The following is a 22746-nucleotide window of genomic DNA, read 5'->3' as shown; positions in this document are numbered from 1 at the left end:
TAAACTTTTTGTAAATAAACATGGCCGCCATGGGGTGGGCCAGTCAGAGAGCCAAGCGAACGAAAACGAAAGACAGAGAGAGAGAGAGAGTGAGATAAACGAAATCGCTCGCCTTTTGTGCGTGTGGGAGAGCTCTGGAATGCGCGCGCTTTTTTGTGAGGGCAACAACAACAAGAGCAACAACACGGTGCGTTATAAACAGGAAGCTTTCTATACGATTGCACAGCTCGGAGCGCAATTATTGCGCGACTGGCAATCGGCGCGGCAACAACAGCAAAAACGCTGCAGCCGCAAAAACAAAACACAGACGAACGATTACAAAGCAAATAACGGTTAAATTGTCGACTGTCGACAGTGCGTTGCGTTGAGGGGCGTGGGGAGTGCGCCGCCTTGAACGTCGGCACCGACGCCAGGGCTGGCACAAAAGTCGAGCGACATCAGTCGCCACTTTGCATTCTAGGAGCAGCCATATAGCTTCCACTCCCATTCATTCAGTTACAACAATTCATTCAGTGTGTGAGTGTTGATGAGGTTAGTTGTAAAAGCCCATTGTGTCGCCAAACGTCAAAAAGCGCTAAGCAATCAAACGGTAAAATGTTCAAAGTGCAGTGCGTAACCAAGTCAAAGAACAACTACAAATAAAGGAAGAACACTGTGTAAAGGATTCACCCAAAAAAAAAAAGCTTGGCTGTGCGCGCTGTGGGCGCTCGTTGACGTGAAATTGTGTTGCATACTTCTGAGCTGGCCGCGAAAATCACTGCGAACATGTTGGTAAGTTGCAGCGCATGAAAGTATGCAATAGTTTTTAAATCTCCTCTGTTAATTCTGTGCGAATTCCTTTACATGATAATTGCATATGCTTAGGAATTCGGAAGGATTCCTAAATATTAACCATATATATTTTAAACAGAGTTGCTAATTAATAAAAAACGCATTTAATGCAGCTTTATGTAAAATTCTATTGCTGTGGGCAATTAAAAAATTTTCCAACAAATGATTTATTGATTTTTCCGCACTGCGTTTGTGTGTGCGAGTGTGTGCGAGTGTGTGTGCGTGTGAGTGCGAGCGTATTGCCTGTCTGTGTGCGTATATTTTTCGGTATGCACTTTTTCCAGAGAAACACCCCACCGCCGCCAGCACCATCCCGATGAGCAACAGCAGCAAACTATTGTCGGGCTCCAAACAACCCCCACAACTAAAAAGCGCCAACTTCTATTTTTCCATCATCAATACTTTCTCCACATGGAAACAATTGCTATGTTTTTGTCATTGGTATTGGTATTGGAGCAGGCGCTCTATGCAGCAAAAATACCAACCCCCAAAACAATGCACACACTCACACCCACCCACACACACACATACGCACACACACGCACGCACACAACGAAATTGAAGCTTCGGCTGCTTTGGCATTTGAAAACTACAAACGAGCGACTTTTCGCACTGGGTTGGGTGGTGGTTTTTCCTACCACCAGGCGGCGCATATCATAAATTTTGTGTCTATAACAATTTTTGGTTCAGCCAACTCTCCCCAGCTCCCGGAAGCTATGCCATCGCATCAAAAAACTGCAAAGGAATTGTTGCAGTTTTCAAATCAGACTCCAGTCAACACACAGAGAGAGAGTGAGAGAGAGTGAGAGAGAGGGAGAGAGAGAGAGAGAGAGGGAAAGAGAGTGCGAGAGCTTCGTTCTCTTTTTGCTCGCATAGTGTCACATAGTTTCAATTCGCTCTTCGTCTCCTCTCCTCTCCACTCCACTCCCCTTCTCTCACACCTCAGCTGCGTTCTCAAATGCAATTGCATTGCTCTGTCTCTCTCTCTCTCTCTCTCTCTCTCTCTCGCTCGCACAGACTCTTTGACTTTTGTGGGCGTAGTTGGGCGTTCGCTGCATATGGTTTTTGTGCTTTTGCTTTTTATGCAACATATGCGGCATATGCATGCACATGTGTGCATGTGCATGTGTGCATGTGCGCATGTGTGCATGTGCATGTGCATGTGTGTGTGCGAATTGATACTTGTGTGCGTGTTTTCATTATATAATTTGTATTTTGTTATTTATGCTTCTGCATTTTGTAAAACTAAATTTCTTTCTGGATTTTATTTTGCATGTTGTTGCCAGGCAATGCAAACAAACGTCGAGGTGGACAAGGGGTGGGGAGGGAGGGGAGCGACGTGAGGGTTTTTATTAGTGCATTACATATGTACATGATTTATACCTTATATAAAATGGAAAGCTTTGTGCATTTGTATTGCATGCAAGGGATTATGAATATACATGCATTTACATATGTCTACTATATATATAAATATATATCGAGAAACTTTTTCTATATGTGCATGCATACATAAAAGTTATTGCTTTGGGAAATTGTGTGTAATTTGTGTGCATTTCAAATGCAACTAAAGTCTGTCTGTGATTTTATACTTATCTGCTGCTCTTAAAATGCTCCAAATTTAATTAAATTCTGAGAGTCGCCTTATGTTTGATAAAGGATTAACTATTTTCGTACCTTTCCAATGCACTTTTGCGGCCAATTGCATCTGAAATGTTAGTTTCCATATTTAAACTAATTTAAGCATAAAGGCAACAATACTTACACTTAATTTCCTCTACATCAGATATTATCTATTCTATGTTTCCCTAATATTTAACAATCCTTTATGCAGATTTCCTCCAATTACTTTATAAAAGTATTTCCTTAACCAATTTACTCCTCCAAAAGAATTTGGAGAAATTAGAAGATACCCTTTTGGAGGGTACTATAAGTTTGTCATGAAACGTGTAACACATAGAGGAAAAGAGCTTATAAGGTATAAATATATATTCTTAATCAACATCAACAGCCGTCTGTCGCCTCATATATGTATTTGCCAAATCTGATCAACCTCGGACTACTATATCATATAGCTGCCATAGCAATGATCGGTCTTAAGTTATTTCTTCTATCAACTCCCTAAATGTATGTGCCAAATCTTATCCACATGGGATTTTCATATAGCTGCCATACGAAATATTCCGTTTTCCCAGATATTGTAGGGAAAATGTCTATTTCTTCGATATGTCAAAGTTATCCTTTCTTAATTGATTTTATTTTTCTGGGAAATTTGTGAAAAAAAAAAAAAACAACAAATATGCCTCAAATTGCTTCATTTCGAACGATGTTGCAAGGGGTGGGAGGGAGGGGGGGGGGGGGTATCTAAACTACCGACCATTTCCTGTTGATCAAATTCCAGTTTGACTTGGCACCAGAGTTAAGAAAGCACCCATAGCCCAGAAAGCCGTGACTCACAAGCGAGCACAGCCCAACCGCAAAAGCGGGCACTGTATCCAACCACCTCGCACACACACACACACACACACACACACAGACAGAGAGGCGGACGGATAGACAGACATGAATAGATGGTCGGCCCACCCACGCCCATGTTTCCAAGTTTTTGTAGTCGGTAAATTGCGCATGCGTTACCCTACCCGCACCCGCACCCACACCCACACCCGCACCCGGACCCGTTCCCGACCCACGCTACGCCATATTGAATATGTGTGAGCGCTGAGCGAGCGACGATCGCAACCCACCCTCTGGCTATTGTCTGAAACGTTCTTGTTATTGTTGTTGTTGCTGTTGCCTTGGCGAGAGGGTCAGGTTTGGCCCCTCTTGAATGTCACTCCATCACTTTTTATTTTTTTTTATATATTGTTAAATGAGACGTGACAAAGTGCAGGCAAATCGTGAAAGAATCGGGAGAGAATCGAGTCGATCCACGCTGCGGGATTTCGTGGTCTTAGCTGGCGCCTTAACAAGTGAAGCCCTAGTCGGCGACACTTTCTCCCCGAGAAGGAGAAGGGCTTCTCGGCGTGGCAACAGGTTTCCTCGGAGGTCGAAGCCATGTGTTGCTCTGGCGTTTTGTAATTGCCTTTGCCCATTACGCAGCTTTCGTTATATCACAAATACAATACGAGCAAAAGGACGCATCGTGCACCCGACAAGTGCAACAGCTGCGACATCGCCCTTCAATGCGCGCTGAGGTTCGTTTTGGCAACGCTCGAGTTCGATTTCGACCAGCTTGGCCAGTGGGCCACATGTTTGAATCGGTCTCGTTAGGGCTGCTGCAAACCGGTTCGCTGGCTGCTCCTTTGCAACGGTCGCGTCATCCGCTCGCCAGTTGCGTGGCAATGAAGCTTAAAAGTAGGGTGCTCCATTTCACTGGGTAACCTGTTTTTTTTTTTTGCCTGCAATCTGCAATCTGTTGCAATGCGCTGCACTGCGGGCATTTCCGATTCGTAATTCCAGTTGCTCAGATAGACAATTTGATCTATAAGTTTCCTAATCTATTCTAAGCATTGGAATTTAAAAATATGAAAAGCAATACTAATAAAAATAATAATTAATTAATCAAAAATCAATATTTTTTTTAAAGATTTTTATTATTATTTTTATGTACATATATATAATCAATCAGTGTTAATATTATTGCATCATTAATTATTTTGTAGGGCATTCTCAAGTTCATTTAACTGTTCTCGTTTCGCTCTCATCCGTATGCATTTCAGTCCACAGTACTCAATCAATTGATGCACTCACATCGCTCCTTCCTGATAACAACAACAATAATAAAGAATAACCGTAACTTTCCGCTACAAGAGACTGCGCACTAGCGCAGTCGCAGCGCTGCATTATTTGCAGCATCTTCTTTGCAGCCATTCAGATTGCGTTAAACTTTCAGTTTCATTGGCTTGCCGCGCTGCTCGCGATTTCGTTGTAGTTGCTGTCGAGCGCAACATTGCACTATTGAGGTATTTCCCCTGTGAGTCATGCAATTTGCATAGCATTGACAGAATGTTAAAGCTGATTTTTTTTCATTGGCTTACTTCAACCTAACCTCAATTCGAGCGCTGCTGCCCACGCTGCAGCCAGCGCCACCCAGCTGCCAACTACCTGCCCAACCTTATGTACATATCCACACGCAGACAAGCATGTATTGTGTCTACCTGGACTATGTATCGGCACCTCCTCGGAAACGAGCCCAAAAAAGCGGCGGCCACGCTAATGAACGCAACAGTCAATCGTCCCCCGTAGACGACGCCGCCAACAAGTAACAGCAACAAAAACAGCCATAAGCAGCAACCCACATGCACGAAGATCATTACCAACAGTCAACCCGCCGACGCCGACGGCCGCGCATAAAAACACAGCAACAAAAATCAAGTTGCGCAGCGGACGCCACACAAACTGACCTGCTTCTGCGCGACAGCGCTGTCGCTATATCGGCAGTGGCAGCGGCAGCAGCACCAACAACAACGCTGTCCAGAAATTCTACAAGCCAACCCACCCTACGCAAAAAACAACAACAATGTTAACTCTACCGCGCTCCCACTCTCGCTCTCTGGCGCTCTCACTGTGGCCCACACAACAACAGCAAAAACGTGAATGAGCGGGTGGCTTGCCTTGCCTTGCCTTGCTGCTGACGCCAACAGAGACAGAGACGCCGGCGACTTCGTCGATTGTTTGTTGCAATTTCTCTTTTATTCGATCATTCGCTGTATAAGGTGGCTGCTTGGGCCCCCTGGCGGCTGTGCACAGTGGACTGAAAGCAATTTTGGAATCGTCTAATTGATATCAAAAATGCTTGAATTTATTGAAATTTTTAATTCATATAATATCGATTAGCCTATTTTTCACATAACAGACATAACCTTTTAATTACGCCAAATAGCGTTGCAAAATTTTCTGCGAACTACACTGTCAATTTTAGAACGAGGAAATTAATTTTCATATTATTGACTTAGCCCACTGTGCGACGCCACTGACGCTGTCGAGCGCGCGGTCGTTTCAGCAGCAGCTGGCTGCGTCATCGTTCCATGCTTCTCTCCCACATTTTGTCTGGTGTCGGTGACGCTCTCGCAGTCTGTTGGAATTTTTCGTGGCGTTCGGTTCGTTTGCTCGCATCGCATGCATCAGCAGCAACAACAAACAATTTTTATATCGGCCGGCGGCGCGTGTTTTCTAAGATTTTTGGCTAGTGTTTGATTAATTAAAGTGCACAATTAATTGTGCCTAAATGCAATTGATTGCATACTCTCAAACAAGAGAACAAATTGTGTACACAACAAGTGCAAAAACAACAACAACAAAAGGACGCTGTACAACAAATGGAAATGGCTTAAGGGCCGAAGAATTCAGAGACTAATTGCGAACAGTAAAAGGTACATATGTTTATATATATGTATATAGATAAAGCGCGGATTTAGAGTTAATTTGGGAGTACATATAAATATGTATATAATTCGATTATTCGATTTGTGTGTGTGTGTGTTTTTGATAGCAATTAAAATACGCTCAAATTTCAAGGGCGCAGATTTTTTTAAGGACGTTGCCAGACTTTTCGAAATGCGAATGAAAATAAAAGTGCACTAAAGTGGGCATTAATCAAAATATAATTTCGTCTGTTGTGCAAAATAGAGTATGCCGTTATTCTGATAAAGCTATATCTGGACATATCTTAGATGCATTCATATTTAGAAATATAGTTATGGTTATCTGGATTCGATTTATTGTTGGGTCGTACTGTTTTGCCAGGATGCCACTAAGTTAAAATTGTAATATTTCTTCTTTTAAGTAATTCTCGCTACTAAGGTTTGTTTGACTGTCCACCCCCCCCTCGAACGGGACACATGTTACCGCTCAACATCCATGTGGCTAACAGACACACACACTCACACACACACACACACCGACCGACCGACACACACACTTGCATACATTACATAGACTCATCGACAAAAATCATTCCGAAGGCCACAGCTAACAACCACAACCCACAGGTAGCTGGCGGCTCACAAACCGGTTACCCAATTTCCAATTATACACAGACTTAAAAAAAAAAACAGCCACTCCAACGCCCAAAAAACGCACCAACACTCACACAACACACCCAAAAAAAAAAAAAACAAAGAATGCCCGCGAAGAGTGGGCACCCCTTTCGTGCCTTGGGTCGGGGCCCGCCTGTGGCAATCACAAAAGAGATGCCAGCACACACACACACACACACACACACGCACACACGTACCCAAATACCATGAAAACCGAGCCGCAGTCGCCATCGCAGTTGGCCCTCCCTCGCTTGGCGCAGTCGCGACGCCGCGCTGCAAGGGGCAACGATAATGAATGATGTGAAACCCACCACCACCACCACCACTAGCAGCGGCAGCAGCAGCAACAACATCCTTGACAGCTTGCGTGTGTTGCCTACACTCTTCCTCCCTCTCCCACACTGACTGTCTGTCTGTCTGTCTGCCTGCCGCCCTCTTTCCGTCTCACACGCACACGCACACTTGTAGCTTCGGTTTTTAATGTGGCCTGGCAACCCTGCGCCTACATTATCCTACTTTCTTTTCAGCCGCTGACTGCTCTCGTGTTTCTCTTTAGCAAATGCGCAACGCATTCAACTCAAACACACACACGCACGCACAGTCTTGTGTGAGTGGGTGATGTTTTAAAATCTTGCCTGCCCGTTTCCCCCGGGGCGAACGACGCGACGCGACGCGACGCCTACCTCAGCCCTATTTATTCTTTTGCTTTGTCGCGTAGCCGTTGCGCTCTTTAATTGTCGCCTCGCTTGGCTCAACTCCCGACTTTTGGTTCGCTCTCTCGCTCTCGCTCGGCGAGCGACGCGACTGACCGTCGCCCGTCGTCTGCCTCTACCGCCTGCTGTTTCGTATGTTGATTTTTTTTTTTTTAGGTTTTTATTTTGGCGTCCACTGCCTAAACAGCGGCCCTCGGCCCTCGGCCCTCGGCCCTCGGCCCTCGTTTTCAGTTTTATTTTATTTTATTTTTTGCCTTCACACCCTTCTGTTAGTTTATCACACAAATTCTTTGCTTGCCCACTGCCGTTTGCTGCCTGCAGTTTCGTCTCTGCCTGCCGCCTGCCGCCTGCTAACAGCGACTTCTGACGAATTTCTTACACCCACCCAACGACGACTTTTGCATTATGTGTTCTTCACCTCGCCCTCTTCGCGTTCGTTTGGTTCGGTTTTTGCTTTGCTTGGTTGCTGCCTACGTTGCCGCCCCCACACAATTCGGCCCTCTATAATTTGTTGTTGTTGCTCACATTTTGTTGTTTGTGCAGCGTCGTCTCCTCTTCGTTTACTTTAACAGTTTTTGCTGCGCTTTCATCATTTCAAGCAAGGAAAGGAGTTGTCAATGCGGCGATCGGTTTTGCTTACACATACATACATACATATGTATACACAGATTTGTGTAAGCTTAATTACGGAGTCAAATTCGCGTCGCCGCGGGGACTTTTGCTCTTAGATTAGGATCGAGCTTATGTTCCCTTTTGCTAATGGGAAACTTGTAACTCAATATCCTATTGTTAGTTGAGCAGGCTGCGCTTTTTCTAAGTGGGAAATTTGTATATTAAAATGCGAAATTAAGAGTAAATTGCCCTTGAAAAGAATGTACTCGATCCCTCAGACCGCTTGCCAATTAGACAACTGCCTAGCGTACGGTATCTCCCTCCGTCTATAGCGATACACCCCAACTTAAACGACCAACCCACACACACACACACACACACACACACATACAGCCGCAATCTCTCCCCCTCTGCGGCTCATTTAAGTTCAAGTTCCCATGAACAAAGGCGCGACCCCAAAACGCAGCCAGCGCAAACTTCACAAACTAAATTACGCACTTCCCGTCGGGGCATGGCCGGCGTTCTTTAGGGGAGGGTGGCATGCGGCAAGACAACGGGACGATCGGCAATCGACAATCGGTTACCTGCCTGCCTGCCAAGAGGGTTGCTTGTTGCACCGACCGACAAATCGACCAGTCGACCGAGCGATCCGAGCAACAATCTCACCAAAAATCACATAGGAATTTCCTGTTACAGCGTCCTCGCCTCCCCCGACCCGTCCTGGCTCATGCAGGTTACCTGCCCGAAAGAGAGTTTACCTGTTCCGCAGCAGCAGCAGCAGCTGTTTGTTTTGCGGCTTTCAAGGTTTCTACTTTTTACCTGTGGCGTCTCCGAGCCGCGTCCCCTTTCCAACCAGCGACCAGCAGCCACCCCATTGCGTAGGATTCCATTTCAATTCATTTGTGGACCATTCGCCGCATTCAAACTTGGGTTGGGCCTGCAACTGGGCTCTGGGCCCTGGGCACAGTCCCTCTCCGTATGGGGGAGGGGTTAGCAGCTCTTGGCTTGATTATATTTTGGTTTGGTTTGGTTGGGTTTGCCTGTCGCTTCGCTGGCCTGGCCCGAAAACGAGAAACTCGTCTTCAGTCGCCGTCGCTGCTTTCTGCTTTGTGCTTTCTGCTTTGTGATCATCATTATCTGCGTTTCGCTGCCTCATTCTATGGGGCTGTGGCTGTGGCTGCGGCTGAGGGGTAGGGGCCTCATCGCCGCCTCCTACTACAATTTGCCTAAAACCTCAACCGTTTTTCAATATTCAACGTTGGAACGGCCCAAAAAACAAAAAAAAACACACACACGAAATGTCGACGAAGGTTGTTGTGAAATTTCATTATTGGGTCTTTTTCAGTCGGAGTCTGTGTGTGTGTGTGTGTGTTTGTGTGTGTGTGTGTGTGTGACTGCCTGCTGCTGCTTCTTCTGCTGTTGTTGTTGTTGTTATTTTTAAGAGGCGTCCAGCGTCAACAACTCAACGTCGAATTTTTGGGTTGGGTTTAGAGCACATGCTTATACATACAAACGGATATATAAATACACACACACACACACACACACACACACACACACATGTATGTATGTATGACAACCGGGACGAAGAACAACCCTAGATCAGCGTCAGTCCACTCGATGTATCCCAATGAAACCTAGAGTTAACATTGGACTCTGCTCTGCCATGATCGGAATTTGAAACAAAACACATTAATGCATTAGACAGTTAATTTCATTAGATATGCGTTTCCTAATGTCATTTTTGCTGACTGATAATAATAATTAATAAATTATTTAAGATAAAAGTTTAGATATAACAATAGATATCTCTCGCTTAACTTCGATTTTTATGGCTTGTATATTCCACAAAGAATCTTCCAGAATCAAACCTGCACAACTATTTTCTGTCCTGTCTTCCCTTGTGGCCTAGAATCTTCCCAATAGCATAAAGACAGGAATATACATATATAAATGCAGAGGCACTGCGTCAGGTGTAACAAATCCCAGATGTGTTTCATTAATATATATATATATGTGTATATATATATGTATATATGGCATAATTGGTCTTGCCTGCTAGCCTGGCTTATCCACTTGTCAGCTGGTAATGCTCAACCCCTAAGGGTCGAGCAACAGGCTGGAAAGGAGTCTCCCTCTGGCGGCAGCTGCAACCTGCTCGGCAACCCTACATACAGGGCCAGGCTCGACTGGCTGCACGACTGAAAAACCACCCCTAAAATAAAAAGCAACTGCATAAAATTCTACCCTGCCCCTGCAGAGGGGCAGAGATCGACAGACAGGCAGAGCTCTGAGCTCAGGATAGTTGCACATGTTGCTTGGGCAGCATTTTAAGTAAAAGGCAAAGATTTCATAAGAAAACGCAGGCAGGAGGAGGAGGAGGAGGAGGAGGAGTAGTAGGGTGCAACTGACACTTGAAAGAGGGACGCCAGACGCAAACGTCGCCATTTTTTCATGCAGCAGCAGCAGCAGCAGCCGCAAGAGTGGCAGCGCCTGCATTTTGGGTCGTTCGACAACGTTTTATGAGGGCGCGCACCTGCCAACAGCTGCCAGCAAAGCGACAACAGCAACAACAGCAGCAACAGCAACAGCAATAATAATAAGCATAGCCAAAAGCTGAAGTCAGAGAGACGGCTAAATGCTATACGACTTGGCCCGAATCGAACCCAACTGAACTTAACTGATGGCTGCCCTTGAAGATGTTGCTGCTGTGAATGTTGCTCCGGTGAATGTTGTTGCTGTTGCTGTTGCTGCTGCTGCAAACGCCCACAAGGCAATGCCACCAGCACCACCCAAAAGCAGCAACAGACAGCCATACAAACGTATACACACACACACACACACACACACACACACACAGAAACCAGCTTTAGAGCGCTGCGCTCATTGCTTTGTTGTCTGTCCTACGTCTTGCCCAAAGCTCAGCTCAAAAAGAAGACGCCAAAAAAAAAGCAGCAGCAGCAGCAGCAGCTGCCGTCGCATCGTTTTCTGTTGTTGTTGCTGTTGTCTTCGACTGGCCACAAAAATTACCACCTGCCGCCCATATAAAGCTGCTGCTGCTGCCCTCTGCATCACACACACACACACACATGCAGCGCCCGCAGTCTGCTGCGCAGCTGCCAAAAGTGCAAAAATGTAAAAAAAAAAAAAATTAAAAATCGTAAACGCAGCGCTTACATATTAGCTGCACACATACATGCAAACAGTGCATACATATATGCATGTGTGTGTATATTTTGCTATTTTGTCTATATTTTATTTTTGTCAAATTTGTTTTGCCAACCCCATTCTCCCTCGCCCTCCGCTTTGGTGGACCCACGCAACAACACCAATGCAATCGACAGCCCACACGCATGCGCTGCTGCTATAACTGTCGCTGCTGCTGCTGCTGTCGCTGCTGCTGCTGCTGTCGCTGCTGCTGCTGCTGTCGCTGCTGCTGCTGCTGCGTAGGCGTGTGAAGCAGCGAAGCGCTGCCTAGAAAATCATTTATCGTTACGTTACCGACTGTTGTTGTTGCTGTTGCTGTTGTTGTTGCTGTTGCTGCTCGCGCGCATATAAAACTGAAGATTTTATTTAGCTGTCGCTCGACCGATCGTTGAGTTTTGCTGGACACAACAGCTGTTAGACACCCACCCACTTTACTAACATGTCTGTTGTGGTTGTTGTCTTCGATGCTCGTGTGTGTGTGTGTGTGTGTGTGTGTGTGTGTGTGTATCGACGTATCACGCTGCTAATGCCAGCTAGAGTCGTGACACAGTGGTACAAGATGCTGGAAATCTCAAGAACTTCAAATGATGCATTTCATTTTGCATTGACTCATATAAATCATTTCCAACTGCTTCGCGATTATAAAAATAAAAAATAAATATCTTCTATTCCTGTTCAAGTCGATTTTTCGCCTTTAATGAAACACACCTAAAATTATTTTAAAAATATAATTGAAAGTATGCTTAGTTAATCAGTTCAGTGGGAAGAACTTCAATATTTTATAATGTAGAAAATTAGTTTAAATCCGATTGGAGTCAACTTGATTTTTTGTACCCAAGAAGGTGCAACTTTCAACTACAATAAAAAACTTCCCTAAAGAATCTTCCTAGAAATGAGTTTGAAGCCAATCGAAGCCAAGAAGGTGCAACTTTCAACTACAATAAAAAACTTCCCTAAAGAATCTTCCTAAAAATTAGTTTGAAGCCAATCGAATATTCTGTCATATGTATAATATTTTAATTATTATTGCATGTGCTTTTCAATTTAGTCGATTAGTTACCTTTGGCAAGGCGCCGCCCTAACAATTAGTTGGTCCCACTGTGCACACCATCCAGCAAAAGCGCTTTTTAATAACTGCGTGTGGCTTGTGAAACGACAGACGGCTGCTGCTTGGCGTTAACATGTCATTAGCTGCTGCTGCTGCTGCTGCTGCTGCTTGGTGCCTGCGAGCCGTGTGCTGCCCGCTGTCCATTGCCCATTGCTTGTTCTCTGTTGCCGCCCTCCTCTCATCTCCACTCCACTTGTCCCCTCTCTTGGCCTTTCACCGTTCACCGCAACAACAACAGCTTTTAGTAATGTTGTGGCTCACCCTGAGCTGCCATCGGGTCGGCTCGGCCCACGGGTGTTAAAATGTCTATGTATGTACATATGTACATTAATACATACATATATTTAACTGCGCACGCAGACACACAGTCAAATCTATGGCTTTGCTTCTCCACATGGCAATTTAGCGCTTTGACGCCCGCCCCCTAACGGGTAGCATACAAATACACACACATACAGCACATAACAACGCAATTCTGACGAATATTATCAGCGAGAAAAGAAGGAAAAAAAAAAAAAAACAAACAGCAACAGCAATTGGAGCTGCTGCCATATTTGAAGAGAAGCCACCCAATAATGCGTTTACCGTTAACAGTCAATCGTGCGGCGGCATCTGCAAAACGAAAGACACCAGCCGACAGCTGGACAAAAAGAGCGACGATCGGAAGACGTGCGCCCTGTCATGCTTTTACTCTCTTTGCGCTGTTTTGCTCTCACTCAATTATTTCTAAAGCAAAAGCTCTCCAACCGGCATTTTTTTATGTTCAGCTGCCAACCGGTTTGTGCTCTCTGGGGCTCTCGCCCGCTCTTTCACTCTCGTTGACTCCCCCAAATCGCGCTGTCATTGCGGCGACGGCGGCGGCGCTGCTGCTGCTGTGGCTGCCAAAGCTGATGTCGGTTTTTGCACACCCACCAGAGGCGGCGACGCTGACGGCGACGGATCGTTGTATTTGTTCTTGATGGTGCGCGTGTTAGTTGTTGTTGTAAATTGATTTTGTTGTTGCTGCTGCTGCTAGCGGCGACGACTGTTGCGCCCATTTTCAGCCCACTCGCTGACGCGCCCGTTCGACGGCGTCGTCGTCTGTCTCTGGGTTTTTTCTGTTTTTTTTTTGTTTTTTGTTTTTCTGCTGCCTGCTATTAGCAAAGCGGATGTTGTTGTTGTTACTGTGCCTGGCCCCGACCAAGCACCCACACACGCTGCTGCTGCTGTTGTTGTTGTTGTTGCTGGCAACGCATGACATTTTTGTTGTTGTTGTTGTTGTGAGTCTATCGCTCGCCCACAAAAGTTGACCCCATCGTTGGCCCTTCCTTATCGGACTGAGCTTTCGGGAACTTTTAAAAAAAATATATATATATAGTTTGCAAACATTTTGAAAATTTGCAATTTAAAGAGTTTATAAAGGCAAACATGAAAATACAGTTATGTAAATGTAGTCAAACTTAAATTTCATCGCGAGAGTATCCTTAAAATAGAGTTCAATCGCTTATGATGTACATTTACGTTGTTTAGTTACGTTGATCTTGAGCTGAGACAAAGTCAAGTCCCACCCAACAACAACAACGACAACAACAACAACAACAACAACAACGACAACAATGCCCTTGGCTTGAAAACCACACGCAGCGAGTCAATCAAAGAGAGTGGGTGGGGGAGGGGTAGGGCGCTGAGATCCGCAGGCGCGGACATGCCCAACAAACTGAAGTCGCAGCCGCCAAAAGCAAAAGCAAAAGCAAAGCAAAGAAACGAATGAAATAAACAAAAAGAAGAAGCAGAAGACACAAACGCCCCCAATGGCGCAAAGTGTGGGCAACAACTGTAAAAAGCACACGAAGCATAAAATCAAATATGCAAAAAAAAAAAAAAAAATCAACAACAAAAATACCCATACGAAATATGAGCCCAAAAGAGACGAAAGAAAACACGCTTCGGTACGGTCACATATACAAACGCCAACAATTCTTCCATTCCTTCACACACACGCACACACACACACACACACACCACTCCCCAACGGGTCGGCCCCTCGCCCATATTCGGCATGCGCCTGGGCCTAGGCGTGGGTGGGTGGCTCCGTCTGTGTTGGCTCTGGGCCATGGCATGAAACGTGCCCATGTCCCATGCCCATAACGAAAACCAACAACAACAACAACAACAATTTTGTCGCCTCACAAATGTTTTGCATGTTGTTGTTGTTGTGTGTCAGCATCTCACTTGAAAAATGAGGCGCAGCCACCAGCAACATGTGGGCCAACAACAGCAGCAACAACAACAAGAAGCCACCCACCAAAAACAACAAAAGTGCCGCCGCAATTACAACCGCCAATTTGTATTGCATTTTTATGAGATGCGCTTAGGAGTTGTCCAGGTTGCAAAGATTTTGGGCGCGTTACCTTCTCAATGGGGTATTTTTTAGCTGGCATGCAAAAGACGTTTGTTGTTGGTGTCGTTGTTGCTTCTGCTTCGGCACAAAACACAGGCTACAAAAGTGTCAAAAACTTTTTTGATTAGCAGCAGAAATCAATAAGATTACAATATTTTGTATGAAATGTTTAGTATTTTTATTATATATATAGTAGTAAATTTAAGTAATAAGAAGCTCCAATTTATCACATTTACAAAATTGCACTCTTATATAAAACCATTTTCGACACGCTTGTCGCCTGTCAAACAAGTGGTGTATAAAAAAAGTCGTTAACAACGCTGCTTGCGCCTGCGCTGACGCTGATGCTGACTCAGCTGATGCTGCGCAAGCGACGTCAACAGCGGCCGCAGTCGTAAACCCCCGCGTGTCCTCCCCCATTGCTAGGGCCCAAGGCAGGCAGGTTCGCGGTGTGTCAACAGCCAATTCCCAGAACTGACGTCGATTGGGGGCTTTGGTTATTTTGTGTGCCGGATGTGAATGTGCGTCTAGCTTAGACACACTGACTAACTTAGAATACTCTCTCTCTCTCTCTCCCGCTCTCTCCCGCTCTCTCGCTCACTCTGACACATTCTGTTCGTTTCGATTGCAGTTTTCGAAGCGCATACGTGGAGGCATCAGCGAGAGAAGCAGTCGCTGCAATTTTGGAGCAACGCGCCCGCAAGCCAAGGCCAAACAGTCACAGCAATGGCAACACTAATCCCAGCGGCAGGATGCAACCCAGCGAGCGCACAGTCCTCACATGTTGAGGCCACATATGAAGATATGTTCAAGGAAATCACACGCAAACTATACGGCGAGGAGACCGGCAACGGTTTGCACACGCTCGGCACTCCGGTGGCTCAGGTGGCCACCAGCGGACCCACTGCGGTGCCCGAGGGCGAGCAGCGCTCGTTTACGAATTTGGTAAGTCCATCAATGAATTGAATGAACAATCGCTTCCCTCACTATTTCAATTGCTACTCAAAACTACTTGTTATTATTTCATAATTAACAATGAATCAATTTTGAGTAGTTGAATAGTTGACTGTGATTCACTGTTGAGTGTAACCTATTCGAATACTTACTTAAATACTTACTTAAATACTTACTTAAAATTGATGAAAATTGATTCAAAATAATTAAAAATATAAGTGAAACAGTGTAGACAAAGTCTTTTGATAAATTGTTTTGAGTATAAATATCAAATATATATTGTATAAATGAGTACAGTTCCACGTCATAATCTATATAGAAATCCATGTGAGACGTGTTTAGCTGATTTCAGAAAATCCACCTCAAAGTTATTCAAAGAAATACTCAACAATTAGTTTTAGATATATTTTTTGCGATTTTGCATAAAACGCCAAGTAAATTTTAACCGATTTAGATTAGCTAGCAAACATAACAAATGCAACATATTTATTTGGCTCGAAATAAACTCATAAGACTTTTTGAACGATTATTTGTACAGCAACAAATCGATCGCACCGCAGCGCCCAGCATTGAATACGAAGCAAGTGGTGCTGCGGGCGGTGGCAGCGGCAACAACGTGGCCACAACCCAGGCCAATGTAATCCAACAACAACAACAACAACAACAACAGCAGCAGCAGCAACAATCAGAGTCGGGCAACTCTGTGGTGGTCAGCGCGAGCGGCAGCGGCGCCTCTGTGGTGCCAGCGGCGAGCGTCGCCGCCGTGGGCAGCTTCAAGTCCGAGGATCATCTGAGCACAGCCTTCGGGCTGGCAGCGCTCATGCAGAACGGCTTTGCCGCCGGCCAGGCGGGCCTGCTGAAGGCCGGCGAGCAGCAGCAGCGCTGGGCGCAGGAAACCGCCGCAGCCGAGCAGCAGCAGCCGCAGCTGGTCCAGTGGACCACGGGCGGCAAGCTGCAGAGCTATGCGCACGTCAGTCAGCAGCAGCAGCAGCAGCAGCAGCAGCAACAGCAGCAACAACAGCAGCAGCAGCAACAGCATCAGAGCACGCCCAAGTCCAAGTGAGTAGCTATCGAATGGCATATATGAATATAAATCGAAATAAAAACAATTGTTTGGTTTTGCAATAGAAAACATCGTCAGGAGCACGCGGCAGAGCTGATTTATGCCAGCCCCTCGACATCGGCCAATGCGGCACAGAATTTGGCCCAGTCCACGCCCACCTCAGCGCCCACCAATTCGAGCAGCAGCAGCGGCGGCGGCAGCAGCTCGTCCGGCGGCAGCCGCAAGAAATCCTCCCAAGCACAGGCAGCCGCCGCCGCGGCAGCTGCCAATGGTGTGCACATAGTCAAGCGCTATGCGTGCACCCATTGCCCCTATTCGACGGATCGCCGGGATCTGTACACACGGCACGAGAACATTCACAAGGATGAGAAGCCCTTTCAGTGCTATGCCTGCCTCAAGCAGTTCAATCGCGCCGATCACGTCAAGAAGCACTTTCTGCGCATGCATCGCGAGCTGCAGTACGACATCAACAAGACGCGACGCCATGTGCCCGCCGGCAGCGGCTCCGGCGGCGGATCCGGCGGCAGTACGCATCATGCCGGCGGACGCGGCAATGTGACGATCAATGCAACGGGCGTTAACATTGACAATGCGTTCCTGGAGGCACAGCGTCATCCCACCTCGACCAGCATGAGCATTGTGGAGACCATCGAGGCGGTGGCATCCGCCGCCGACATGCCGCTGGCCCAGCTCAAGCAGGAGAAACTGGACGATGGCTCTGTGCTGCCGCTGCATGTGGGCGCGGTCATGAACAGCGCTCAACAGCCGGTGGCCAGTTCCAGTTCCGGCTCCGGCAGCAGCAGCGCCGCCGGCTCTGGACTGCTGAAGCCCAAGCGCGAGAAGCGCTTCACCTGCTGCTATTGCCCCTGGTCGGGCGCCGACAAGTGGGGTCTCAAGCGTCATCTCAACACGCACACAAAGCCATTCGTCTGCCTGCTCTGCGACTATAAGGCGGCGCGCTCGGAGCGTCTTGCCACCCACGTGCTCAAGGTGCACAACAAGCGTGCCTGCAGCAAGTGCTCCTATCTGGCTGACACGCAGGAGGAGTTCCAGGCCCACATGAGTGATGTGCAGTAAGTAACGATCTCTCCTTATCTCGCTCTCTCTCTCTCTCTCTCTCTCTATCTATCTCTCTCTGAAAACTGAAAGAAATTTGAATAGTCAAAAGGAACGACAAATGTGCCTAAGAAAATGATTCCATAGCAGAGATGAAGCACTTTCTTCTTGAAATAGTTCGATAACAGTTTCTATCTTTATAAAAGAATTGTAAAGAAAATCGAATTGTAGGCGCAGATAATGATCCGGATACGGATAAAGAAAATATGAAGATATTCCAATAAGGAACTGTACAAAAGATATTTGATTCAGATCGATCCTAGTATCCTTTTGAAGCTTTTGCAATTCGATTTTTAAGTATATCAATGTCTTGTTTAACTCATAGAAATAGTTAGAAAAACTAAATTGAAATTTGGATACCAATCCGGGGATAAATAGGAATGCGATCTATTGCTTATAGAATGGAATAGAACAATGATAAGGGCATTTAGTTATCATATCATATCACAGAATTTCGTTAAGGTTTAGAGATAGATAATATGTCCTCTTTGATTCGTCATCTTTCGTCTCTTTGCTGAAAACCCGACTTGTTTCTGTTTAAACCTAATGCAGTCCGCACGACAATCGTCCGGCGCGCAGCAGCAGCAGCAACAACAACAGCGGCGGCAACAACAACGGCAACAACAATGGCAACAACAATGGCAGCAACAATGCAACACATAGCCAGAACTTGAATGTCTTGCGAACGATTGGCAACACGCTGGTGGCCAACAATCAGCTGAACACGTTCCACAATGCCGGCAATGCTTTTGGGTAACGTTCTCAGACCGCCTTCCCCTAATCCCACTCCAAGCGCGCACATTGCTCCTAACTCTAGTTACTACCCTCGTTCTTGTTCTCTCAACTCGTTCTTGTCCCCACTATGATCCACGCTTACCACACTTACCGCTTCGCGCCCCCCCCACGTCAACGATCTACACTTAACGTGCTGCAGCTCGTCGGGCGGCGGTGGCCAAACCGTTGGCAATGTGAGCGGCAGTGGAGCCGTTACCATCTATACCACCACCACCAATGAGGGTGTGACTGGAGGCGGCAGCGGCGGTGGCGGTGGCGGCGGCGGCGGCGGCAACATTACGGGCGGCCCCTTGCAGGAGATCATTGTGAATCCCACGTCGATGGTGGGCTGGCGTCTCAGTGCCAATGGGTCTCTGATACCGCCGCATGATCTGCTCACCGGCAGCCTGCCGAATGCGGCCACACAGAAACGCGGCTCGGAGCGTTTATTTCAATACCTCGAAGCCGAGGGCAGCGATCCGGAGGACTATGCGCGGTATTTGCCAGCACAGTTGTCACCAATTGTTGTCAATATTAACTTGTCGTTTGCTTTTGTTAACTTTTTCATTTGTATTGTCCTGTGCATTGTTGCCAGTTTTCACATTTTCGTTAAATCTTCTTTGTTGCATTTGCTGTTATTTTTACAATTACATTGTTGCCAAAATTCATTGTTTTTTCGATAAATTGTTTCAAATCTCCTTAATTCCTGTTCCACTAAAAATTTTTGAAAGAGTGAATTTTATTTTCCCTTGCGCTGTTGTCAAATTTCATTATTTTTATGATTTATATTTAACAATTTCATAAAATTAAATTATAATTGCAAACTTGATGTTTGCTCTTCCTCTTTATGCGTTGTTGCCAAACTTCATCATTTATTCCGATGCTTCTGTCGTTATATATTTAAACATATCATTTAATTTAGCATTTTGTTTTTTAGTGTAAAACAAAAGGTTGGATTTATTTTTAAATTATATTAAGCTTTATCATGCGCTGTTGCCAAAATTCATAATTGTTTTCGTTTTATTTTGTTGTGTTCAAATTTGATGGCCACCAGTGTAAAACTTTGTGTTTATTATGATTCGCATTTTTACTCATTATCTTTTGCTTAACCATTCTCTTATAATACGAACCAATCTGATCACATGTGTGTATTGTTTTTTTGTCATCCCTGCAGTCTGCTAAAAATGGACGCCATTAGTCGCAACACAGCTTCGGTCGCTCAGGATTTTCATAAAGCGGGAGGCGTGCACGAGTTGAAAATACCAGCTAATCATCAACTCCTGTTCAATAATAAACTGCCTTCGCAATGGACGACACGAGAGGCTGCTGCGCTACTGCACAGCCTGAGCAGCATGGGCGGCCATCACAGCGGCAATACCAACAGCAGCAGCAACATCAACAGCAGCAGCAGCGGCGCCGGCAGCGGCGGCAACATTGCACAGCGTCAAAAGTTTGGCGTGATGCGTGCCAGGCAGCACTCGACGGGAGAGGATGATGAGAATACGCCCTCGTCGGCATCGTCATCCTCGTACTCGGGCGATGAGTACAACATGTCGGGCGCAACCTCGCCAATGAAATTGTCGCGTCATGCCAATAGCAACGGTAAAAGCCTGCGAGCTTCTGATGAGAGCGAGCACAAAGAGCAGAACAACAAGGCGTTGATGGCAACGGCATTTCTGGAGGCAGCAGCCTACGAGCAAACGGCCATCGAGCTGCTCGCGAGCAAGCGAAAGCTCAAAATTGAGTATGACGAAGATCAAGAGAATCAACAGCAACAGCAACAACAACAACAACAGCAGCAGCAGCAGCAGCAGCGAGTGCAGCTTATTAAATCGTCTCCCGCGTATAAACTAAACAACAACAACCATAACAACAATAATAATAATAATAATAACAACAACAACAACAGCTATTTCAAAGAGAAATCTCACAGAAATGCCGTGCTTCATCGTCAAGATGATAAAGAGAACAACACCAGCAGCACTGAGGTAACAGCAGCGGCGGCCGCAGCAGCGACGGCGGCAGCAACTGCTGCTGCTGCTGCGGCAGTGGCTGCAGTAACAGTAACACCAAACTGCAGCAGCAACAACAACAACAACAACAATAATAATAATAACAACACACCCTTTCTCACACAAATGGAATATCAGAATCTCAATCGCATTGGAACACAATTTCAGAATTATGTTAAGGATATTATTAACAAATACTATGCAGCTGAGACGCCCCTAATGCTGGCTGCTGCCGCAGCAGCGCTGCCTACAGCGACAACAACAGGTCAGCAGCGGGAGCGAGAGCGTGAACGTGAGCAAACGTTGTCGCCCAGCAAGCGGCGACGCCTGCTGAGCGAGACCGAGGAGTACATAGAGTATCTGCGCAACAAGGAGGATATCACGCTTACCATAACGCCCAAGGTGCCTAACAGCAGCAGCAGCAATAACAGTGCGCCGTTAAAGTCAACTGCAGCGCCGGCTTTACAGCCGCAGTCGCTGCTCAAACGTCAGCTGGATCTGGCAGCACCACGAAAAAGTCCCAAGAAAGTACCAGTAGTAAATCAAAATGCCCTCAACAACAGTAGCATTACCAACAACATCAATGGCAACAGCAACGCCAGCAGCAGCGCTGCTAATGCCTCGCGCAAGTCTTTGAATCAGCTGGCAACGCTGCTGCCACTGCTGGCCGATGCAGCTAGCAAGCAAGAATATTTAACGGCACCGCTGGACTTTAGCAAAAAGTCAGAGGCAGAGACGGCGCGCAGCTCACGTAAACAGTCGCAGCCAAAGAAAATACGTCTCGCTCCCGAGGTGGTCGTAGCCATGCTGCGGGACAAGCATCTCAATAAGCTGGTGCATCAGAGATTGGGCTGCGCCAGCTGCACGGCCAGCCGTCGGCGCAATGGCGGCGGCATTAGCTTCAACTATCATACGCTTGGCTCTCTGGCGCTGCATCGGTTTTGGAAGCATCGAGCTTTGAAGGTCGCGTCGCGCGATTGTAGGCAGTGCAGCGCACGGTTTGAGCGGCGCTACAGTTTACAGTTGCATCGCCGTCTAAGGCATGCCAAACTGTAAAGCGTACACACTCTCTCACTCTCACTCTCTCTCTCTCTCGTTGAGAGAAAACACTCTCTCATTTATCTTAGCAAATGTTTTGCTTGCCATATACAGTTATTATGCATTAGGCGTTAACATTGAAAATTCATTAAAAATTTGCATTTATTTGTTAAATTTTAAGTTGTGATGTACCTGAAATATGATTTCTCTTTACAAAAAAAAAAAAAAACAAAAAAAAAAAAACATGAAAAGAAAACAAAAAAGAAAAAATAAGAAAACACAAAGATACATAACGAAAATCATTATTAAATAATAATGTAGAAAGCAACGCCCTCATTTCGATAAATTTCCCATTATATTAATTGTATAATTGAGGTTATGTAAACGACACACACACACATATGCACAGGCACACTCACGTTGCAGTGTTAAAAAACGACAAAAAATAAAACACTTACACTTAAATATTTATAAAGAACACACTTAATAGAATCTAGGAAGAGATATTCGTTGAGTTGCAAAAACATTTGTGAAGCAAAATAGCTTTAATTTGCCATTAAAAAAAAAACATCAGCATTTAGTTACTTAATACGAGTATAATTTTTGCCATTAAGTTGTATTCTCTACACACACACACATACATATATACATATATATTTAATTTATACAACATGAATGCAAACCTCAAATACCCTTTTGCCTTATTTTATTTAAATTAAGCTTTAAACAACATGATTATTGCATATTGTGTACATTTATTTAGTTCTAGTTTTAGTTTTGAGCAACAGCCACGCCCACAATGCCCACTCACAAGCGTTCTGCATATGGCAAATAGTTTATAAAAATAATGCAACTGATAAAAAACAAAAACAAAAAAAAACAACCATATTAACGTACGTG

The 22746-nt window shown here is 45.6% G+C and overlaps 1 protein-coding gene across 3 annotated transcripts; it reads left to right on the top strand.

Annotated features, from left to right (window-relative positions):
- The first annotated feature begins 257 nt into the window (after positions 1-257).
- Positions 258-22145, top strand: chn (zinc finger transcriptional factor charlatan). Of its 3 annotated transcripts, none has more exons than XM_070209601.1 (7): positions 258-771; positions 15521-15834; positions 16382-16902; positions 16972-17979; positions 18575-18775; positions 18957-19292; positions 19971-22145. In XM_070209601.1, exons 2-7 carry the CDS (start codon positions 15616-15618, stop codon positions 21862-21864), a joined length of 4179 nt encoding a protein of 1392 aa, XP_070065702.1. In that variant the 5' UTR covers positions 258-771; positions 15521-15615; the 3' UTR covers positions 21865-22145. The 3 variants fall into 3 exon arrangements, with proteins under 3 accessions (XP_070065702.1, XP_070065701.1, XP_070065703.1); XM_070209600.1 differs by lacking the exon at positions 258-771 and adding an exon at positions 5890-6203; XM_070209602.1 differs by lacking the exons at positions 258-771; positions 18575-18775; positions 18957-19292 and adding an exon at positions 5891-6203.
- Positions 22146-22746: the final 601 nt, after the last annotated feature.

This window comes from Drosophila virilis, chromosome 5 (assembly GCF_030788295.1).
Source record: "Drosophila virilis strain 15010-1051.87 chromosome 5, Dvir_AGI_RSII-ME, whole genome shotgun sequence".
In the NCBI taxonomy this organism is placed as follows: domain Eukaryota; kingdom Metazoa; phylum Arthropoda; class Insecta; order Diptera; family Drosophilidae; genus Drosophila; species Drosophila virilis.
This window is presented reverse-complemented; position numbering and strand designations above follow the sequence as displayed.